General features: G+C 42.5%; 1 protein-coding gene across 1 annotated transcript in view; it reads right to left on the reverse strand.

Annotated features, from left to right (window-relative positions):
• The window catches only part of VWA8 (von Willebrand factor A domain containing 8), a 200,197-nt gene that overhangs the window by 165,566 nt on the left and 13,324 nt on the right, over nt 1-21,307 (reverse strand). The window contains exons 4-6 of the mRNA XM_075265448.1: nt 17,080-17,210; nt 16,570-16,680; nt 563-730 (exon numbers count right to left, since the gene is read on the reverse strand). Coding sequence (XP_075121549.1) covers nt 563-730; nt 16,570-16,680; nt 17,080-17,210 — 410 coding nt within the window. The remainder of the gene's footprint in view (nt 1-562; nt 731-16,569; nt 16,681-17,079; nt 17,211-21,307) is intronic.

Below are 21,307 nucleotides of genomic sequence, written 5' to 3' on the forward strand. Positions count from 1 at the left end.
CTGAAAATGCTATCAGCTCTCTGCAGTAACCTGCTCCACAACCCTTTCCCCCTGATCTGAGTGACAGCTGAAGAAATCTCCTGGTTGGACATGACAGCTGTCACTCAGAGCAGGAAGGTTGTGGAGCAACTCATTGTAGAGAGCCAAGAGCACTTCAGCATAATGGCCCACCATCTGGGCGCTTGCAAGATCAGCATCAGAGTAAAATATCTTTTTCAAAGTATGGTAATGCTGATACTGCAAACAACCCCACAGATACCTTTACAAAGCTGTCAGAGTCTCCTACCATTGTCAGCAGTTTCGCATTATAAAACATTGCTGACAGGCAACATTTTTCTCTTACCCCCCAATTCAGAACATAAGCATATATAGCTCAGCCAAATAAGTATCTGTATGAAGATGCCAAAGAAAAAACTGATGACCAAGCAAATATTTGTCTGACAGCCTTTTGTATCTACGGAAAAAACAGTTTGAGTGCAATTCTCACTTTAAATTGTTCTCTTCAGGATAAAAAGTGTAATAGCTAAAATGGGCAAATGAAAATTAATTTAATGGTATTTACCTGAAGTAGTTTATCATAACGCTCTGCAGACATAAGAAACCGTCCATCTTCCAACTGCATCTCCCTGTTCTCCAGCAAATTGTTGAGAACTGGTAAAACATTCCTCTCTGCCTTTTCAAGTCCTTCCAAAACCAAAATTCTTCCTTCTGTGGCGGCACGAACTGCACACTTGAAAATATCAAGGAGTAATGTTAGAACCGAAAAACAGTAACACGTGGTTAAACCGTTAAATCTTTTGCCTGTTCGTATAGGTGAAAAAAAAAACAAACAAAAACTTGAAGCTCCCAGCAAAACAATGCGCCATGCCAAATACACCATTTAGGATAGCTGTTTATTTTATAGGGCAGAGGGACTTCAGGGCCCAAAGCCTGGTAGTGACTGCTACCTCTGTACCCCCTAGAGCTTAGCTCCTGGGTGTAGTATGAATTAGCAAGTAAGTTTGACCAAACTAAGGCCTGGTTCATATCTGTGTTCAATCCCTATCCGCATAAAAAAGCAGTTACCTTAGGAAACCAGAGGACCCCATAGACTATAATGGAGTTCGAGTGGTTTCCACATGACAAATACGAGAGTAAAGTGCTGCTTGCAGGACTTTTCTCTGCGCATTTTTCATGCAGATAGGGGAACGAAATGGCCCGAACGAAGATGTGAACCGTGCCTGACCCAGTATAACAAAGAGAAAATAAGAGAACTAACCAAACTTCAGTTTACAAGATGCCCTGTGCTAACGGGTAAAAGAATAAAACCTGTTTTCTAAATGCTGCCTTGAAGAGATCCATTTACATAAAGACAGACTATGGTGCAGAGTAAAGATTATTATAAGTACTGATGAATCTGCCATTATCTATCTATATCCACTTCAGTCTTGGCCATTCTACTACATTGCTTCCTCCTCTTCATAAAAAGAAAATGAATCCTTTCAGATGTACAATATATCCAGAATCTCCCTACACCTTTATAGTGTTATTTATTTATACTGCAAGTGACAAAACCGAGATAAGCAACTATATAAAGTTACATAAGACTTTACACCTAAATACCAGGCCAAGCTTTACCAACCACAAACAAACAGCACACCTACTCAGAAATATATAAATATCTATCTTTTCCAATTTAGGGATGAAACGCGCTACAATAAAAAGAAATCAAATAGGCGATCGGGACCATGGAAAACGAAAAGGTCAATTGTCATTTAATGTCTTTACGATCACAGAGCATACAGTGAGATTACTTTCCAGTGAGTCACGCTGAACACACTGAAGCCCCACAGAACGTGATTTGCATCGAGCTAATTAGAAAATATTTACTTAGCCATATCCCAATACACCTACTTACCATCTGTACAACCAGAATTCACTTAACATGTTGAAATGGAAAAGAAAATGTTTTCCACAAAGACTAATCAGAAAGGCCGCCATCAGACACAATAAACTCCAGCACTGCAATGGCCATGTAGCAATATACAAAGAGGACAATCTTAATAGGGCCCTAAAAAGGTTTTATTACAATGACCATCAATATACTGAGGAAATTTAACAGTCAAAAGAAAAATGTTTATATGTCATCATGTCTTTATCAAAGCTTTCCCATCTTTCTGCTGCTGCAATAAATGTGTAACTCTTTCCCCTAGCTGACTGTTCTGCTGGCTCTAACATAGATCACACAAACAAAGCTGTGCAGTCAGTAGACCAAACCACTGACACTGACTCCCCTCATTTTCCACAGCCCAATATTCACTCCACCTTCCTTCATAAATGGTTGACAGTCATAGTCAGTTGTAATCAGCAAAGATCCTCTAATTCATTAAAAAGTTAATGATTAAATTCATATCAAAGGACATATGCAACAAACTACAGCTGGGTAATCTGTCGGGGTCCGAAACCTGGACCATGCACAGATCAGCTGTTCTTGCAGCCCCCGGGTGCCAGAAGGTGCTAGTGGTTGGCGAGCACACGCAGCACTGTTCCTATTCAAATAATGAGAGTGACACAGCAACCCCATTCACTGCATAGCAGTGCTTCGAGGGAATTGCATTGCCCCTTCTATTACATGAAACTGTTAAAGGGATCCTATCACTCACACACAATTTTTTCTAGGTACCACGTCAGAATAGCCTTAAGAAAGGCTATTCTTCTCCTACCTTTCGTCGTCTTCTCCGCGCCACCGTTCACCTACAATCCGGTTTCTCTCGGTATGCGAATTAGCTTTCTCGCAGCAGTAGGGGTGGTCCCCAGCACTCAAACAGCACTGGGGGCGTCCCCGATGCTGCGAGAGAGATCTCTCCAGTGCCGCCTCCATCTTCATCAGAAGCATCCTATTCATCCTCTTCTTCCTGTGGTGGCTTGTAACTTGTAGGCCTCGGGTAGAGCAGACTGCGCATGCCCACAGGCCATAAGAAAATGGCCACTTACAATACTGTGCAAGCGGCCATTTTCTCGTGGCCTGTGGACACGCAGTCTGCTCTGCCTCAAGGCCTAGAAATTACTAGCCACTGCTGGAGGAAGAGGATGAAGAGGCGGATGCTGAAGAAGATGGAGAGAGTTCTCTCGCAGCATTGGGGACGCCCCGAGTGCTGCGAGAGAGCTAATTTGTATACTGAGAGAAAATGGGATTGTAGGCGAACGGCGGCGCTGAGAAGAGGACAAAAGGTAGGAGCCTTTCTTAAGGCTATTCTGACGTGGTACCTAGAAAAAATTGTGTGTGAGTGATAAGATCTCTTTAAAGGGGTTGTCCGAAATAATAACTAATCCCTACACTAATCTAAACACCCTCCCTGCCTACTTTCAAAATAACATAAATTATCAAAAATGTATATTTATGGCTCCTCCCTCTTTTTTGACCGCCAGCGCGTGCTATAGTCCCAGCGCTGTTCTGTTCTCTGCAGCTGATTAATCAAACGAGGGCGGGTTCACACTTGCGCCCGGTCTCTGCTTTGTGGGTTTCCATCTTCTGCCCAAGAAACTGGACAGGAGTCGGAAACCCGGTAGTAAGTGTTTGCCTGTGAGCGTCTTCTGGTCTCCGCAGCGGAACTGTTTTTTTAACTGGACACAAAGTCCTGCATGTCTGACTTGTGTCCGGTTAAAAAAAATGGTTTTGCCGCGTAGAGGCAGAAGACGCTCACGGGCAGTCACTGTGGAAACCCATTCAAGTGAATGGGTTTGAAAACTGACTACCGGTTTCCGTCTCCTGTCCAGTTTCTTGGACAGAAGATGGAAACCTGCAAAGCGGAGACAGGGCACAGGTGTAAACCCCCCCATGACTGCATAGGCGTGGGAGCTGCACAGTATAGATGGATCATCGGCTGCAGAGCACAGAGCAGTGCTGAGACAATAGCGTGCACCTGCAGAATCAGAAAAGAAGGCAAAGTCGTCCTGCAGGAGAGAGACTGGAAGGAAGCGTGCTAAGTCTGTAATAGAGTCAGGGGTTGAGCTAAGTAGCTAAGAAAGGGCTAGTAGGGGGCAGGATAGCTAGAGAGACAGGGAGGGGTGTAAGGAAGGCAGGAGGGAGGGATAGAGGGGGAATGAGGTGAGAGGGAGCTAATGTGGAAATTACATAGCAGAAAGCTACACCAAGTAAACAAACGCAGAAGATGCCAGGGGCACCGAGAGACACCCAGAAATCACTCAAAACACTGCTAAAAGGTATATGGTTCCATTTATTAACTCATTAATAGCAGTATCAGACCTTAAAAAAAAAAAAAAACCCGGAAAACCCGTTTAACTACAGCTTAAAGCAGGAGGATAAAGCCTGCATGGGAGATACCAGACTCTGGGGCAGCACTAAGGGTTAGTTCACACATGAATAGGGTATGGAGGAATTTGGGCCGGAGAAAAAACGCTTCAGGAATTAGGAAGTGGTTTTTGACATTGAGGCGGTTTTTGGAGCGGTTTTTCCCTCTAGCACAGCGAATGAACCTTAAAACACAGTGTTGCGTTTTTTTTTACACGGTTTTCTGCCTTCCATTCATTTGTATTGATTTTCTGAGGCAGAATCCGCCTCAAGGTAGCTCGCTTTTTTCCGCAAGTGGGAACAAACCGCTAGCGGAAAAAAGACCGCTAGCGGTCTACATAGACCTCTATTGTGAGGGGGCGGATTTTGAGGAGGATTCCGTGCCAAAATCCGCACCCTCTTGCCCCGTGTGAACAGGGCCTAAAAGGAATTTCAGGATTCTGGTGAAAAATTAGGGAAAAGTTATTCCCTAACTTCCTTTTGAGGAAAAACCCCTTAGTTTAATTACGCAGCCCTACAGCAAACTATGCATCTGGGACATATACGTATCATAAAAGTGTGAAACAAGGATGAACTTGCAAACTACACATTAGAGGATTTCAATATGAATGCAGGAAATAAGATCGCAGCTTGAAACTTTGTGCAATTTTTAGCAGGGTGACTGCTAACATATATAAAAATAATTTTTATCATGTCAATAGCATTCCCAACTTTGAACTGGACAGTCAGAAAATAACCTACTGTTTACATGACATATTAAAAATGGAGTAAAAGGTTATATACAGAATCTACATAAAAGTTGAGTAACACCAAATATTTTCATAAATTATTCATACAAGTCACAAAGTTACATTCTGTACAGTATGCATATAGATACCTAGAAGACAACAACTCCAAAACAAAGGACTTTGGTAAATTTATGTCTCAAGTAACATCATAACAAACAGTTACAGCTACATACTGAGAAGGAGTAACACTAGTTTGTGCAAATTATAATACCTGAAGAAGGTTCTATCCTGCATATAAAGAAGTGACTGCCGAGATTAAGGCTGTGACAATGATAGGTCATGCCAACAACTCAGACTCTATTTTTCCACAGTCTGACTCTGACTATTTCATAAATGGCTTACAGCCATGGTTAGTCAGGAGCAGTACAGTTGTTCTCATTTATTAAAAAGCTGGTGACTGAATTCTTATAAAATTAACTATGGATCTAATTAATTATACAATATTAATTATTACAGAAGATAATTACAAATAATTAATAATTTTATTTGGAGGTCAGAGTCAGTAACTTTTTTCCAATTGCACTCAAAATTGGCCCAGACTCTGATTCGACAAACTTGCAGAGAAATGATCTCTTAGGAAGTCTGAGCCTATTACAAAGTTCAGAGGCCAGAAGAAAAAAAAACAACAGCATGTTTCTTCCCCGTACCGAATGTTGTGAGAAGTGATCTCTACAGAATAGGAAGTGTTTGCCTAATTGGAAGTTTAATGATCAGCATTTTTTATCTGCTAAACAAAGGCTGCATCTACTTTTTCTCCATGCAGTCTCATTTTATTACTTTGAGCATACAACTAAAAGTCTATACATGAAAAGGAATACTGTATTGTTCATTATATGAGAAGAATTGTCTAAATGTCCCAGTGATAATCTTCAACCAAAAAAACTTATACTTTTATTTTTGTCTCAAAAATTTCAAAACGTACATGGAAAATTATTCCGATTTTTTCAAAGGGCAACTTATTCTTTGATTAAAACTGAAATTATTCTAAGCCAAATGTAACCGAATACTGTAAGGTGTAATATTTACTGTACATGTAAAACTATTACAAGATTCCACTCTTTGCGGCTTTTTACATACCACTAAGCAGCAGTTTGATGTAAAGCTAAACTTATAATGACATACAGGCTGGTCGAGCAATGTGTTAATCCTGCGGTATATGAAAGACTCTGTCATTCACTTGTACACAAATGAAAACCTCTTCTCAATGCTTCTTTGTAATTAGCCGTCTCCAGTTCCATTTTTGTAATTAGCTTCTTGGCCCCTTGAGCAGATAAAGGGAACATTACGAGGCAATTTATTTTTAAATAGATTCTTCTCAAGCTCTTTGGCTGTCCAAATCCAGATACAATATCCCATTTTAAGGAACTAAAATGTATTAAAAAGGGAAATCATAATTGAAAATAAGCACCTAATTTAGTACTCATTAAAGCTGCTTCAGCTCAACCTGTTGTGAGTTTTAAGTCCCAGTCAGTCCAAAATATCACACAAAATGGCTCTTCACACTGAAGTGCTACCAGGAGTGTTGAGAAGAAAAAAAGGGAATGGTATTACAACAAAATGAGTACAAGTCAACTAAAGGACAAGACCACAAAATGTAATCTCTCTGGATATTTAACCTCTCATGATCCTCTATTTAACCTTTAATGATCCACAACTATTCTTTTCACCCCCCATATTCTCTGCTGTGTAGTGTCCAAAATCTCCATTACTACCAGTATCCATGCTACACACTTTCTATAATGTTCTGAAATATTCTGAATACATATCCTTAAAGGGGGAGTCCATTTTCAGACAAATATCGTGAGACAAATGTTATTGCTTGTGTAATGAAAAATTGCTCATTTGCTGTTAATCATTCTACTTATTTCTGGTGAATAAAGATAAGCCCATGGTCATGTGACAATCAGCCCATGGTCATGTGATAATCAGCCCATGGTCATGTGCTGGGCACACAGGTCGTTACGAGACAAATGTCTGATTACTGTGCTGTGACTGTAACACACAGTGCACCTGGATGTCCGAAAATGAATAACAGAGGCATAGTTGGAAACTGTAGAAAGACTACTACAAAATTCTATGATTAAGTTTATAACCAATTTACTGCTGACAATTTCCCTTTAAGGCCCTTCCAACATATGCCATATTAGTAAGGCGGATGTCTGATCTTTAACCCCTTAGCGACCCAGGACGTAATACTACGTCTTGAGTCACATGGGGGTGTACAGAGAGTGCTCAGGAGCTGAGCTCTCTCCATACAGGGCAGATGCCGGCCGTATAATACAGCCAGCACCCGCCGCTAACAGCAGCGGTCGGTGAACGCACCGATCGCAGTTGTTGTTTTTTTTGTAACTCAAACTTTATTGAATTTTTTTTTTTTTTTTTATACAATAAGAAAAGAAAAAACAATTACAAGTTACAGGGCGAACACCCGCCCTGCGAACAGAAAAAGCACACAGTGCAACACAAAATACAATCATAGAAGAATAAAAAAAAAAAAAAAAAAAATTAAAGACAAAGAAAACAACATAGAAAAAAGAAAAAGGAAAAAGGGGGGGAGGAGGAGGGAGGGGGTTAGTGGGACAGATGGGTGGGGGAGAGGACTAAATGTGGGGGGTGAAAGGGTAGGTAGGGGTGAGTGTGAGCAGTCAGGAATCCAGTGAGAGCGCTCGTCAGGTCATCCATACCACAGCCAGTTGGGAAGGGCTCGGGAGCAACCACTGGTCAAATACCTGAGACGAACAACAAGAGCATCAATCAGAGGAGGGGTCAGAGCCCAGAAGCGTCCGGTACTCCGCAGACTGTTGAAACCTGAACCAGTAGAACCAGGTTTTGATGTATGCCTCAGTCGTGCCATGCAGGAAAGACGTGAGATTTTCCATGCGCATTATCTCGTTGACCTTCGAAATCCAGAGGGAGAGAGGAGGAGGATCCACTCGTTTCCAAAAAAGGGGGATACAAGCCCGGGCAGCGAGGATCAGGAATCTAAGTAGGGAGCGCTTAAAGACCTTTACAGAAGACTCACAATGATTAAGGAGGAACAGGGCAGGGCCCAAATGGTGAGAAGTTTCAGTAAGCTGGAGGGTTATCCGCTTGACCCCCTCCCAGAAGGATGAAAGGGCAGGACAGGACCAAAAAAATGTGTAGCAGTGTGCCTTCCTCATCGCCACAGCGCCAACATAATGGGGAGACCTGAGGAAACATAGCATGGAGTCTCGTAGGAACCCTATACCATCGGGACAAGATTTTGTAGCTGGCCTCCTGGTGGCGAGAGCTGATGGAAGCAGTATGAGAAAGGCGAAAAATGCGCCTACGCTGCTCCTGAGAGAGGGAAAGGGACAAATCAGATTCCCATTTCAGCAAGAACGGCGGAACAAAATCCTCTGGAGGTTCAACCAGGATCCGGTAAGTGAGCGAGAGGGAGTGGCGAAGGGGGCCAGCACCAACACAAATCTTCTCCAAGGGGGTAGGTTCGACGCGGAACACTGCAGGAGCAGGGAGAGAATGTAAAAAGTGACGAAGTTGCATCCCCCGCCAAGCATCCAAAGGGGGCAGCTCAGGAGGGGCCTGGGAATTCAGAAGTGTAGTCCATCCCCCTGCATCCTGGAAGTGACAGGCACGGAAAATCCCATGACGGCGCCAATTACGAAAAACTCGGTCAAACATTCCAGGTGGAAAGGCAGGATTGCCCAGCACTGGAAAAAAAAGCGGAATCCTCAGGGAGGAGAGTGGAGCGAACAAGGCCTCTGGAACAAATCCAAAGCGTGGGACCAAGGGTAGGGTGAGAAAAGAGAGATGACAATGAGGAGGAGTCTAACCACGGGGCAACCTGAAAAGGGATCGGAGAGAATGCCTGTTCGATGTAGACCCAAGGTTTAGAAACAGCATGCCTACACCAGTCCACGACACGAGTCAGGTGGGTAGCCAAGTAATAGGACTTCAGGTCCGGAAGCGATAAACCACCGCAACTCTTGGGACGAAAGAGAAAAGCCTTGCTCACTCGGGCGGGTCTGCCCGACCAGATGAACTTCAGTTGGACGGAAGTGAGGGATCTAAGAAAAGACAGAGGGATCTGAATGGGAAGCGCTTGCATCAAGTAGAGAAGACGAGGGAGAATGTTCATTTTAAAAATCGCGCATCTCCCGAACCAAGTAAAGGCTCCAGCGGACCATCGAGTACAATCAGCCCTGATAGACGCCAGAAGTGGGGGGAAGTTGCAACGAAAGAGATCTTTCGGGTCCGGAGTAAGATAAACCCCCAAATATTTGAGAGAAGTGGAGGCCCAACGAAAAGGGAAAGATTGACTCAAGGAGGTGGCCGCCAAGGAGGAAAGGGTCACATTAAGGGCTTCCGACTTCGAAAAGTTGATTTTAAAATTCGAAAGGGTCGAGTAAACCTGAAAGGCGAGCATCAGAGCCGGAAGAGAGACATGCGGGGAGGAGAGAAAAAACAGCAAGTCGTCTGCATAAGCCGCCACTTTGTATAAACGGGAAGAATGAGCAGCGCCTGAGATGTTCGGGTCGGCTCGAACCTGGCGGAGGAAGGGTTCAAGAGTCAGGACGAAAATGAGAGGCGAGAGGGGGCATCCTTGCCTAGTACCATTTCGGATAAGGAAGGATTGGGACAATAAACCGTTCACCCTGACCATCGCTGTAGGGAGAGAGTATAGAGCCATGATCCAACTCATCATGCGATTTCCAAGGCCAATATGTAACAGGGTCTCTTCCATGAACCGCCAGTTGACCCTGTCGAAGGCTTTCTCAGCGTCAGTTGAAAGAAGCATGAGAGGAGAGCCCGATTGTTTAGCCCCATACATGAGGTTGATAGCTTTGGTAGTATTATCTCGAGCCTCACGGCCGGGTAAAAATCCAGCTTGATCCGGGTGAACAATATTTCCTAACAAGGGCGATAAACGGGTCGCAAGGATCTTGGCTAAAATTTTTAGGTCAACATTAATTAGCGAAATGGGGCGGTAGTTAGAGCACAGAAGAGGGTCCTTTCCGGGTTTGGGGATAACCGCTATGTGAGCACAGAGGGAGTCACGACAAAGGGCCGAGCCATCGGTGAGAGAGTTGAAAACTTTCAACAGTCTGGGGCGGAGTTCAGGGCCAAGTTTCTTATAGTATACCAAGGTAAAGCCGTCTGGGCCTGGGGCCTTACCCGTTGCCATACTGGAGATAGCTAAAGAAATTTCCTCTTCAACAATAGGAGATTCCAAGGCCGTCAAGTCCTCTAGGGACAGCGACGGGAGACCAGAGGAGGAGAGATAAGAGCGAATGCGATCTCGGAACTCCGTTTCAGGGAGAGGAGAAGGGCCAGAGTCTACAGAATACAAAGAGGCATAGTAGTCCCGAAAGGCAGCCACAATATCGAGGGGCATGTGTAATCGAGTACCCTGGGCGGAACCGATGCATGAAACATAGGTGGAGGACTGCTGAACCCGAAGGGCCCTAGCTAGGGAACGCCCGCTCTTATTTCCGAACTCGTAAAAATGACGTCTACATTTAGCTAGAGTACCCTTCACCCTATCAGTGACAAGCGTACGCAATTCTTCTCGGGCGTTGGCAAGCTGAGAATAAACATCAGGAGTGATTTGGCGTTTATGAAGAAGTTCCAATGAGCGGATCCGCTGCAGCAGAGATTCAATGCAAGCCTGGCGTTCCTTGTTCAAGCGGGAACCATGTTGCAACAGGATACCCCGGATAAAACATTTGTGAGCTTCCCACACCATTGGGGGAGCAATCCCCGACAGTTCCTCCCTCTCAAAGTATTCCCCCAACCGGGTCTTAATGTCATCCAAGATTGTTACGTCATCAAGAAGTGATGCGTTAAGTTTCCATTGACGCTGGAAGGGAATAGGGGAGGACAAGGAAACAGACAAAGTAACCAATGCATGGTCGGAGAAAGTAATGTTGTCGACTTCCGCAGCCAATAAAGAATGGAGATGTTGGTGACGGATAAAGAGGTAATCGATACGAGAGTAGCGGTGATGGACCGGAGAATAATAGGAGTAATCCCTATCTAATGGGTGGAGTAACCTCCAGGAGTCCACAAGTTGGTGGGAATGAAGATCCCTCTTAACCCTCCTGATGAGCAAGTAAGGGTGAGAAGAGACGCCAGCAGAAGAGTCCAATGAAGGGTCTAGGACCAGATTGAGGTCCCCCCCGCCACCAGGAAGCCCTCCACAAAGCCGTCCAACAGTCCTAAGTAAGAACTAAGAGCACGACCTTGTCCCGAGTTAGGTAAATACAAAGAAACAAAAGTAAAAAGCTGAGAGGAGATACGACCCTTGACTATAACGATACGACCCTTGACCATAACCGATCGCAGTTGTTAACCCTTTAGATGCTGCGATCAAACGGGACCACAGCGTCTAAATTGTGCCGCTATTTTTCGCCGATCGCCACCCTCCTGAACGTCACCGGAAGGAGTCGATCAGTTGCTATGACTACCAGCAGCCTATTGAAGGCTCCCAGGCTTGTCATAGCATTAGCTCTATTGTACGCTGCCAGAAGCATCCTACTAATATTATAAATGTGAAAGTTTGTGGGTTTGGATGTTTGTTCCTCAATCACGCAAACAACGGCTGAACAGATTTGCATGAAATTTGCCACATACATAGATAGGAACCCCGATTAAAACACAGGCTACTTTTTATCCCGGTAAAAGACGTCACTACACGACCACAGTGAAGGAATTTAGGTTCACACAACACTAAAGAACCTGTGATGACATCATCACAGGTCCTTGAGCCATTTTAGGATAGGATCATGCTAGGCAGTGGGCGGCGCTATATAGAATGAAGCTGCACAGTGTGAAAGCTGATGAAAATGGATTCTCATGGAAAATCAGGAAACTACAGAACATGCAGGCTGTGTGTGGGTAAGAGGAGTATATCGGGTGTAGAGTTTCAGTGAGTACCACGGGGAATGTGTTGTTTTGCCTCTGATGGGGGATGGGGGAGAACTTTAGCACATTTCAGCATCATCCGTTCTGCCATTTGTAACACAGAAGCTGGTCAGACAGTCAAATAACAAAACCCCTGTAATCACAATTGCCCGATGTAGCAGAGCTTATGTAGCACTGTAGCACACCTCTGTAGGCGCTCCATATGCAAACATGTACATACAGCTGGGTATCCTACACATATGCAGTGATGTAGCAGAGCCAAGATGCGGGAGCAGGCTGATCGAACTTTGGCACATTTCAGCAACATCCATTCAGCCCTTTGTAACACAGAAGCTGCTCACACACTGACATAAGAACACCCCTATAATTCAAATGGCCAGATGTAGCAGAGCTTAACCAGTGCTGTAGCACAGCTCAGTACGCTCTCCATATGCAGAGATGTACATACAACTGAGTATGCTGCGCATATGCTGCGATGTAGCAGAGCCGAGACGCGGGAGCAGGTAGATCATCCACGACGGGCAATTGGCTAAAAATAAGTGGCTCAGCGCCAACACCAACTTGCAGACTAAGTCGCGGGCATATGCTAGTTGTCTAATAAAACTGCTGTCATTTTGCTATTCACTGCATACAGTAGTATTTCAGTGAATAGTATGAGCAATCAGACCCCCTAGGTTTCAAGGTACCTACCTAGGAAGTCTGAACATAAATGTAAAAGAAGAAAAGTAAAAGTTTTTTAAAAGTATTAAAAAAAATACAAAAGTTCAAATCACCCCCCTTTCCCTAGATCAGATATAAAAGTAAATAAAGAAAAGTAAACACAAAATACAATAGTGCCAAATAGCCTTTTTTTGCTGTTTTGCCTCTGATAAAAACTTGAATAAAAAGTGATCAAAGCAACAGATATTCCCCAAAATGGTACAACTAAAAAGCACACCAGGCTCTGCAAAAAAGGACACCCTATGGAACTCCATACATGGAAATATAAAAAGATACAGGTGTCAGACTAGGGTGACTTTAAGAAAAACATTTTTATTTGGGAAGTTTGGGATTTTTGTTAAGGGGTTATAATATAAATAAAACTATATAAATTTGGAATCACCGGAATCATACCGAAACATCGAATACAGTTGAAATGTCATTTTGACTGCACAGTAAATGCTATAAAAACGAGACCCAAAAGAAAGAACAAATGCGCTTTTTCTACAATTCCATCCCATTCTGAATTTTTTGCCAGCTTCCCAGTACATTATACAGAGTAATAAATGGCACCAATATGAAGAACAATTTGTCACGCAAACACTAAGCTCTCATATGACCCAGTGAACAAAAAAAAAGTTTGGAAGGAGTGGAGTCAAAATAAAAAAATTAAGGGATTCAACATGGTGGCGGCTTAGTCGTTGCCCAACATTAATCCTTGCCTAACTCTTATCCGGTAATACCCAGGTGTTATTCCTATCAAACTAGCTAGTTAAATAAGAAATAAATAAATAATGACCCACTCACGGTGCCCCGCCACCTATTTCTATTCTTTTTCTGCTATGGCTCCCACGCATCAAGGTAGCAGGAGCTATTTAGTACTCATGACAGCCTAGAACCATAATGGCAGGTGCCAGAGGTGGCACTCAGAACCCTCTCTTTGGGCACCCATCCATGGAACAGATTATACTGCGTGTGGGCCACCATGGAGCAAATTGTACTGTGTGGAGACCACTGTTTAGCAAATTATACTGTGTGGGGGCCACTGTGGAGCAGATTGTACTGTGTGGAGACCACTGTGCAGCAAATTATACTGTGTGGGGGCCACTGTGGAGCTGATTGGACTGTGTGGGGGCCACTGTGGAGCAGATTGTACTGTGTGGGGGGTCACTGTGAAGCAGATTGGACTGTGTGGGGTCACAGTGGGGCAGAAAGCTCTATAAAGCTCCATTCAAATGACCATATTTTGCAGGTTTGTAATTGTGTGTAGTTGTGGATCTGCACATTATTAAGGTCAAATTGCCATGTTGACACTTTGTGATAAATTAGTGGGTTTGGGGTTGCAGTTTGGGCACTCGGTCTCTAAACGGTTCGCCATCACTGGACCTTGTGAAGGCTCTAAAACCTGTCTTCACTATATATTTATAGTGTCACCTAGCAAGTTCCCCATATACTGCAATACAGTAGTAAAATTAAGGCATCTTACAGCTCTGTACAGAGGACTTTTTTCTCCACCAATTTCAGTTTAAAATGGCAAGTAACCCCTTCAATGTTGCGATTCTCAGATCCTAATTCCTGAGTCACTCAGTATTAAAAGGAATGGAAAGGCAGTAAAATCTTCCCTCATGATTGCATAGACATTAATTGGCATATATCCGGTTAAGAAAACCCTCACAAATCTCTATTGAAGGGTGACATGAAAACCAGTACTTTCTTTTTTTTACTATTTTACTATAAAAAGTATAATATTTGGTATCGCTATAACTGAATTGACCCACAGAAAATGCCCTGCAAAAAGCCTGATTGAAAAATAAAAAAGTTATGGCTCCTGGATGGCGATGATGAAATCTGAATAAATTGCTTGGACATCAAGGCCTATAATAGCCTTGGCAATAGGGAGTTAAATAGAAAACTTAACCTAAGGCCACATGAGAAATCAATGCTGGGAAATCTATCAAACACAGCAAGTCTACATTTGCAGCCAAAATGAGGATAGAAGATCTATCACATTTACTCTGGAAAGCACGATTTCAACTTGATGCTAGAATCATAAGTGGTCTTTACATACATTACATCATATCTGTCAAAACACTCTGCTATGAACTCCCTTCTCTAAATCAGCACTTTGATACAGATTGAGGAATCATTAGCATGACTAAAGTTCATAAAAAATGTTCAGATTGTGCAAAAGTTGAATTACAAAAACAAATTATTTTACTTATAAATTCCTCATACATTCCAAAATATAAATCTCCTTGCTTCCTGTGTGCTTTGTGCACCAAACACGGGGAGCTGAGGGACTACCTTCAGCTCTGAGAATTTAACAACATTTGCAAATTCCCCTGTAAGCAGAAAGAGGAATGAACATTTCGAGTTTAATTTTTCAACCTCTTGAAAAACGGTTAGTCTGAAATGTTCCTGCGAACATAATTACTATTTCTAAGCCTAGAACATGCGGTGACCACCAATAACTCACTATTTATGTTACTCATCCAAGAAATTTATTTAAAAAAAAAAAAAATATATGAAAACTGGGCCTTACCATTCTCCTTGTGAAATAAATATGTGAAGAAAAAAAAACTGGGACAAGTGGTAGAGCGCTACTGAGACAAAATAAGCTAAATGCAATGAAAAAGATAAGCTGAAAGGTCATCTTTAGTGGCTTCCAAACAACAGTAAAAATGGCTACGCAATTCAACGCCGATCCGGCATCTTCCTCAGGCCAGGCTGAATTTCCAGGAGCAGAGGAGCCACAGAGAGATGACCTTTTGGCTTATCATTTTCATTGCATTTGGCTTATTTTGTCTCAGTAGCACTCTACCATATTTCTATTGTTCACCACCTGCCGGGTTGGTGTCCAAGTAAGAGATGAAACTGTTTACACTGAGTCCTCTGCTGAGGTCTTCTTTACGGGCGCCAGGTAGTCTTTTTATTTTTACACATCCCTGTGAAAGAGTTACATAGTCTGGCAATATCAGCACTGGTTTGACAATGTCAGAGTGTGGGGACATATCTCCAACTAGTAACACCCCATTGTCAATATATCCATAAACTTCTAGGATAAATAATAATAATAATAATAATAATAATAATAATAATAGCACAACAGATTTGTAAGAAAATATTCTCCAGAATTGTTATTTCACACATTAGAATATCTGACAGTAACTTCATAAGGTAGGAGTAAAGTCTAGAATTTGGAAAAGTTTGATGCTTAAAGAGTCAGTAGAGTCCTGTAAATGCTCTACCTTGTAAGACACAATTGGAGCTGAGCTGCAGTAACACAGCACAGACACTAGGGTCAGTTCACACGTGAGCAAAGGGGAGGTTTTTGACAGCGGATTTCGCTTCAAAAACCGCCCCTTTACAATGGTGGTCTATGCAGACTGCCGGGCTTCTTTTTTCTGCTAGCGGCGGGCTGCTGCTAGCGGAGAAAAGAAGCGACATGTCCTGTCTTCAGGCGGAAGCCGCGGAGCGCTGGACCACGGCTTCCGCCTAGCGGCAGCACCCTCCTATGTCGGCTACGGAGGCAGCACCCTCCTGTGTCAGCACCCTCCGGCTACGGAGGGGAAAGCCGCGACCGCGATGGTCGTGGCAGGCGGGTTTTGACCAGAGAGAGACGCGGCTCACTGCGGCTCTCTATGTCAAAACCCGCGCGGCCCCTAACGTGTGAACTAGCCCTAAACAATGGACAGCCATGTTTGTTTCTGGCTCTGTCTACAGTGTAGTTCCAGGAGTGGTGGCTGATGGGAAGGACTGAACAGTGAAGGTGCCAGGAGCAGAGCCCCAGTGATCAGATATTCATCACCCCTTTAATCTATGCATACATTATAAACTGGGTTATATCATAGCCAGAATTTGTAACATACTACAATAATAACTTGCCTGATCAATGTAAAATGCAGTGCCAGCTCTTATCTCCCTCCGCTGTTTGAGATCAGATTCAGTAGTGTCTCTGGAGAGCGAAATATATTCAACTTCTCGCTTAGTCAGCTCCTGTAGTAACAATGACATCGGAAACGTTTCCACAATTAACTCATTAACCAATATATTCAACACATTAACAATACCCCTACCAATGGAAAAGCGATGCATGTCTGACTGACTCAATATTACATATACTTGTAATGTTCAGAGATTTGGGTGTATGGAACCTCTAAGGCCTTATTTTTACATGCAGAAGAAAATATATGTAAATTATGGAAACATATCTACTAAAAACTTAGTAGGGCACAAAATCGCTAACAGAAGAATCAATAACCAAAGCTGCTAAAGAAAATCTATACTTGACATGCAACTGTAAAGTGTAAAAGAAGGGATTTCAGCAAAGATGTCATCAAACTCAGCAAAACATATGAACAAGCTTTTAGATGAGCTGACTACATCACAACTTACCAAATATTGCATAGCTATAGCTCTCCGAAGAGGACCTGGAGGCCCAATAAGGAAGATGTCTTGCCCCAAAAGATCTTTTTGCATTATCCATCTTAGGTGTTGCACAATGGACTGACTTACAGAATCAGAGACTGAAAAATCAAACAAAAGTGCAATCCAATGAGACAATCGCTTGTAATTGGAGTGAATCAAAGCATCAATTTTGGACATAATTCAATGTAAACTTGGGGAGAATTTATTAAAAATGGCATTTTATATGCCCATCTTAAGAGTGCACAATAAGACATTTTCTGTACCTTTTAGTAGCTTGGGCAAATACAGTATAAGCCAGCTAGATCTGTCATTTAGGCTGAGTTCACACTACCGTAGGTGTCCGACAGCTAGTGTAGCTAATGTCCGCGCAAGATTTTAGGTGTAATCAATTTTATTAAGAATTTTTCAAACAAGAAATAACAAACATAGAAACAAAAAGGTCAAACAAGCGATGAGGGTATAACAATCCCAAAAGGAAACAGGGGGGCCACACAGGGCCGCAGTGTAAAGTAGGCACTAGGGGAAAACCCCTTTAGGCAAAAGGTAGTCCTCATGGAGACAACAAGAACCTAACAATTCAAATAAAGACAAAACAAGAAAAGGGAAAGGAAAGAAAGAGTGAGAAAAAGAAAAAAAAGGGGGGGGGGGGAGAAAGAGATAGACAAAGCAAGACCCACGTACTAGGGACAATGAGGGGGGATAGAGACACTAGACGAACACAAGTAGGAAAGGGGAGAGACAAGGGTAAGGTACAGTCATGGGTGGACAGACATCAGAGATCAGGGAGCAGACATGATAAGGAGATCAGGCGAACAGGGCGGAGAATTCCGAGGACTCCTGGAACACCACCCACGGCCGGCAGAGGGTTTTGAACTTGGAGGAGTCGGGCAGGTCCATTGCCACCAGATACTCCATTCTACGAATACGGATAAACTCCTGTAACCATTCCAATAGAGAGAGAGGGGTGGAGCTGCGCCAGTGGCAGGGGATAACCGTTTTGGCAGCTGTGAGGAAGTGGCGCAGGAGATCGCCCTTAACACTAGAAAGTTTGCCAAGGATAAGGAAGAGGAAAGCCACTTGCGGGGAGGGGGTCAGAGACGCACAAGATTTTAGCATCGGACACTAGCTATGTCCGTTTACACTTTCCATTATTTAAAATGGGATATTATGTTGTGTCCTTAAGTGTCCGTTTACAAACATGTCCGATTTTTCAAATGGACAGAAAAATCCTACATTCAGGATCCTACAAACCACTAGAGGTATTTTGAAGTGTTTTTTTGGAAAAACCCATGTAAATATACGCAAATGAATTTTTTCTGTATTCCATTTATTTCAATGGGGTTTGCAAGTCTGAATCCACCTAAAGATAAGGCACAACGCTTTTTCTTTCCTCTAGCAGAAAAATCAGCAATCATTGGCATGAATGGGAGGCCTTTTTTTTAGGCAGATTTTGAGGAAGATGAACTTAACCTGTCAGTGGGATTTTCTTTGCTGTGGTTTTATGTTAAATTATACTGTTAAAATGTTTAATTAATACAGTTTAAAAATAATTATATATACTGTATATATAGATTTATGTTTCTACTCTGTGTGGTGTCCCAAACCCTAACTAATAAAGCTAATTATCAAGGCAAACAGGACATATCATCTGCATACAATACAAGGCTAAATGCTGAATATAAATGGTGGGCTAAAGGCTAATCATATTATAGGTGCACTCAAAAGAAATGACCTAGGTAAAATGAAGATGTATCGAGGAATAGATTGGCTTAGGGTAGAAATACTGAATAATGAATCAATAAGAATCCGCCTTTAGTTTTGTACAAACTGAAATAATTGATTGAGTAAAACAATTTTAATTATACAGGGAAAGGCAAAATCGATGGACAGAAAAGAGCCATTTTAGGTTTTGATCCTTTTAAAGTCCATTGGACTTGGACCATACTATTATGGTGGATGTCGGGAAGGGGTTAACTGAGATGACGTTCGATTATTTTTCAAATAATTGCTCAGCACTACGGTAAACATGAGATTGGTTGGGATCCCAGTAGGGTTGCAGCTAGAGTGCTAAATCACCAGCCCAGCTGGTATTACTAGATGGAGGCCGGTGACAATATCTAAATTCTACCAGCCATATTACGTGCCAGTAATGTTTAGAATTTAAAAAAAAAAATTGATTTACTGGAAGGAGGAGCTTTATTTGTGAACCCTCATCAAACTCTGGATAGTCTTGATGAGTGTATGGAGAAGCCTTCCAACAATGGATGTAACTGCCAAGGTAGCAGACATAGTGGCTGCTATGGGGCCCAACAAACTAAGGGGGCCCATTTTGAATGAGACCTAAAGGGCAATAAGTATGGATGAGGGGGATTGGGATATGGAAAACTGAATGTGTCTCCATTAACTTACTGGGACAACAAACAAAATGTCTGAATGTGACATCATTATAATTAGTTTCTTCAAACGCTGTGATGTCACTGGGATACACGGGGATCTTTTCATGTGTGTCTTACGCCTGTGCTATGATATATATGTGCATCCAATCCTTGTACTATTCAGTGCACGAAGATGAAAGGAGATAGTGCCCTCTAAGCTCGCGCTCAGTTCACTATACAGGGTGTTATATCATCTGCTTCCAGCCCCATGCACTGTATAGTACAGGGCCTATAAACCCCTCTTCCTTCCAAAAAAAAAAAGCTGGATGTTGGCCCCACACAGATCAGATTTATGGTCTATCCATAAAAATAAATTCATGGACAACACATTTAACAAAAAGAAACTATCCAAAATGCAGGGATAAAGGAGCGACACACTCTTATAGCAGATTGGACATTTATAGAAGTTTTGCCTTCTCTGCTAGAATCGACACGGTAGCTTTTTTCTTAAACCAAGTTCAGGTAATTGTAAAAATTAATGAAAGGAAAATAAAGTAGAATAGGAGGAAAATAAATTTTCCACTGCATGGTAACATATGTTGGAGAAACAAAGAATATCATGCCTATTTTTCAGCACCACAGACAGCACCCAAACATGCAGTATTAACCCTTTAATGACAGAGCCTATTTAGGACAAGCTATTCTTTTTTACTTCTTCCATCTTCTGAGAGCCATAACTTTTTTTTTTTTCCATTTATGTAGCCATATGATGGCTTAAATTTGTTCTCAATAGAGAGACGTGAACATTATGAACATCGATAGAGGTTACAGTAAATGGAGGGGGGCTCATGCTTCCATACCTATATTAATCCTGTATTACCCAGCGATGACGCTGAATGGTAAGGAATGCCCCCTCAAACAGTACATCGCGAAAGACACTACTGTCAGGAGAAGTGTTCCTGACAGACTGTCAGAAACGCTCTTCTGACACTGAAGAGCTACGGTAACGGCACCGATAGCTTCTCAGTGGGGGCACAGAACGGCAAAGCCTATAGTGCGCCAAATTCAGCACACTGTCAGCTTTCTAGTGGTGTATTACACCACATGTGCCCCAGGAGGTGAAAGGTCCTCTTTAAAGTATTACAAGGCTCTTTATTAAAGACAATGCAAGACATTTATTTAGGTGACTATGACTCAAACATTTTGCCTGCCATGTAGATTGCCGATAGAACAAAATTCACCATAATTTTCCATAACCTTGCAGTCCCAGTCTTATTTTACAAAAACATAGTGACAAAAAGGTTTGAATCCTAAGGTTTATATGATTCTACAGAACAGAAATATAACAGATTTAAAATCCCCCAAGGCAAGAGACCAAGGACTTGTGAAGGCAATAATATGTTTAGGAGAAAATTTTTTTTACACATTAGGATGATTAAGTAAAGTGCTGAATACTTATGTCACATGACATCAATATTTTAGTCATGTGCAAGAGGTAAACAGAGAAAAACATTGATTACCCAACCCATTCTGTCACGCCTTTTAAGTGTTGTAACATGAATTGGAAGCACACCACTACAGGATGTTTCTTCAACTATGTGTACACTTACCGGCCACTTTATTAGGTACACCATGCTAGTAACGGGTTGGACCCCCTTTTGCCTTCAGAACTGCCTCAATTCTTCGTGGCATAGATTCAACAAGGTGTGGAAGCATTCCTCAGAGATTTTGGTCCATATTGACATGATGGCATCACACAGTTGCCGCAGATTTGTCAGCTGCACATCCATGATGCGAATCTCCCGTTCCACCACATCCCA

This window comes from Leptodactylus fuscus, chromosome 2, assembly GCF_031893055.1.
Source record: "Leptodactylus fuscus isolate aLepFus1 chromosome 2, aLepFus1.hap2, whole genome shotgun sequence".
NCBI lineage: Eukaryota > Metazoa > Chordata > Amphibia > Anura > Leptodactylidae > Leptodactylus > Leptodactylus fuscus.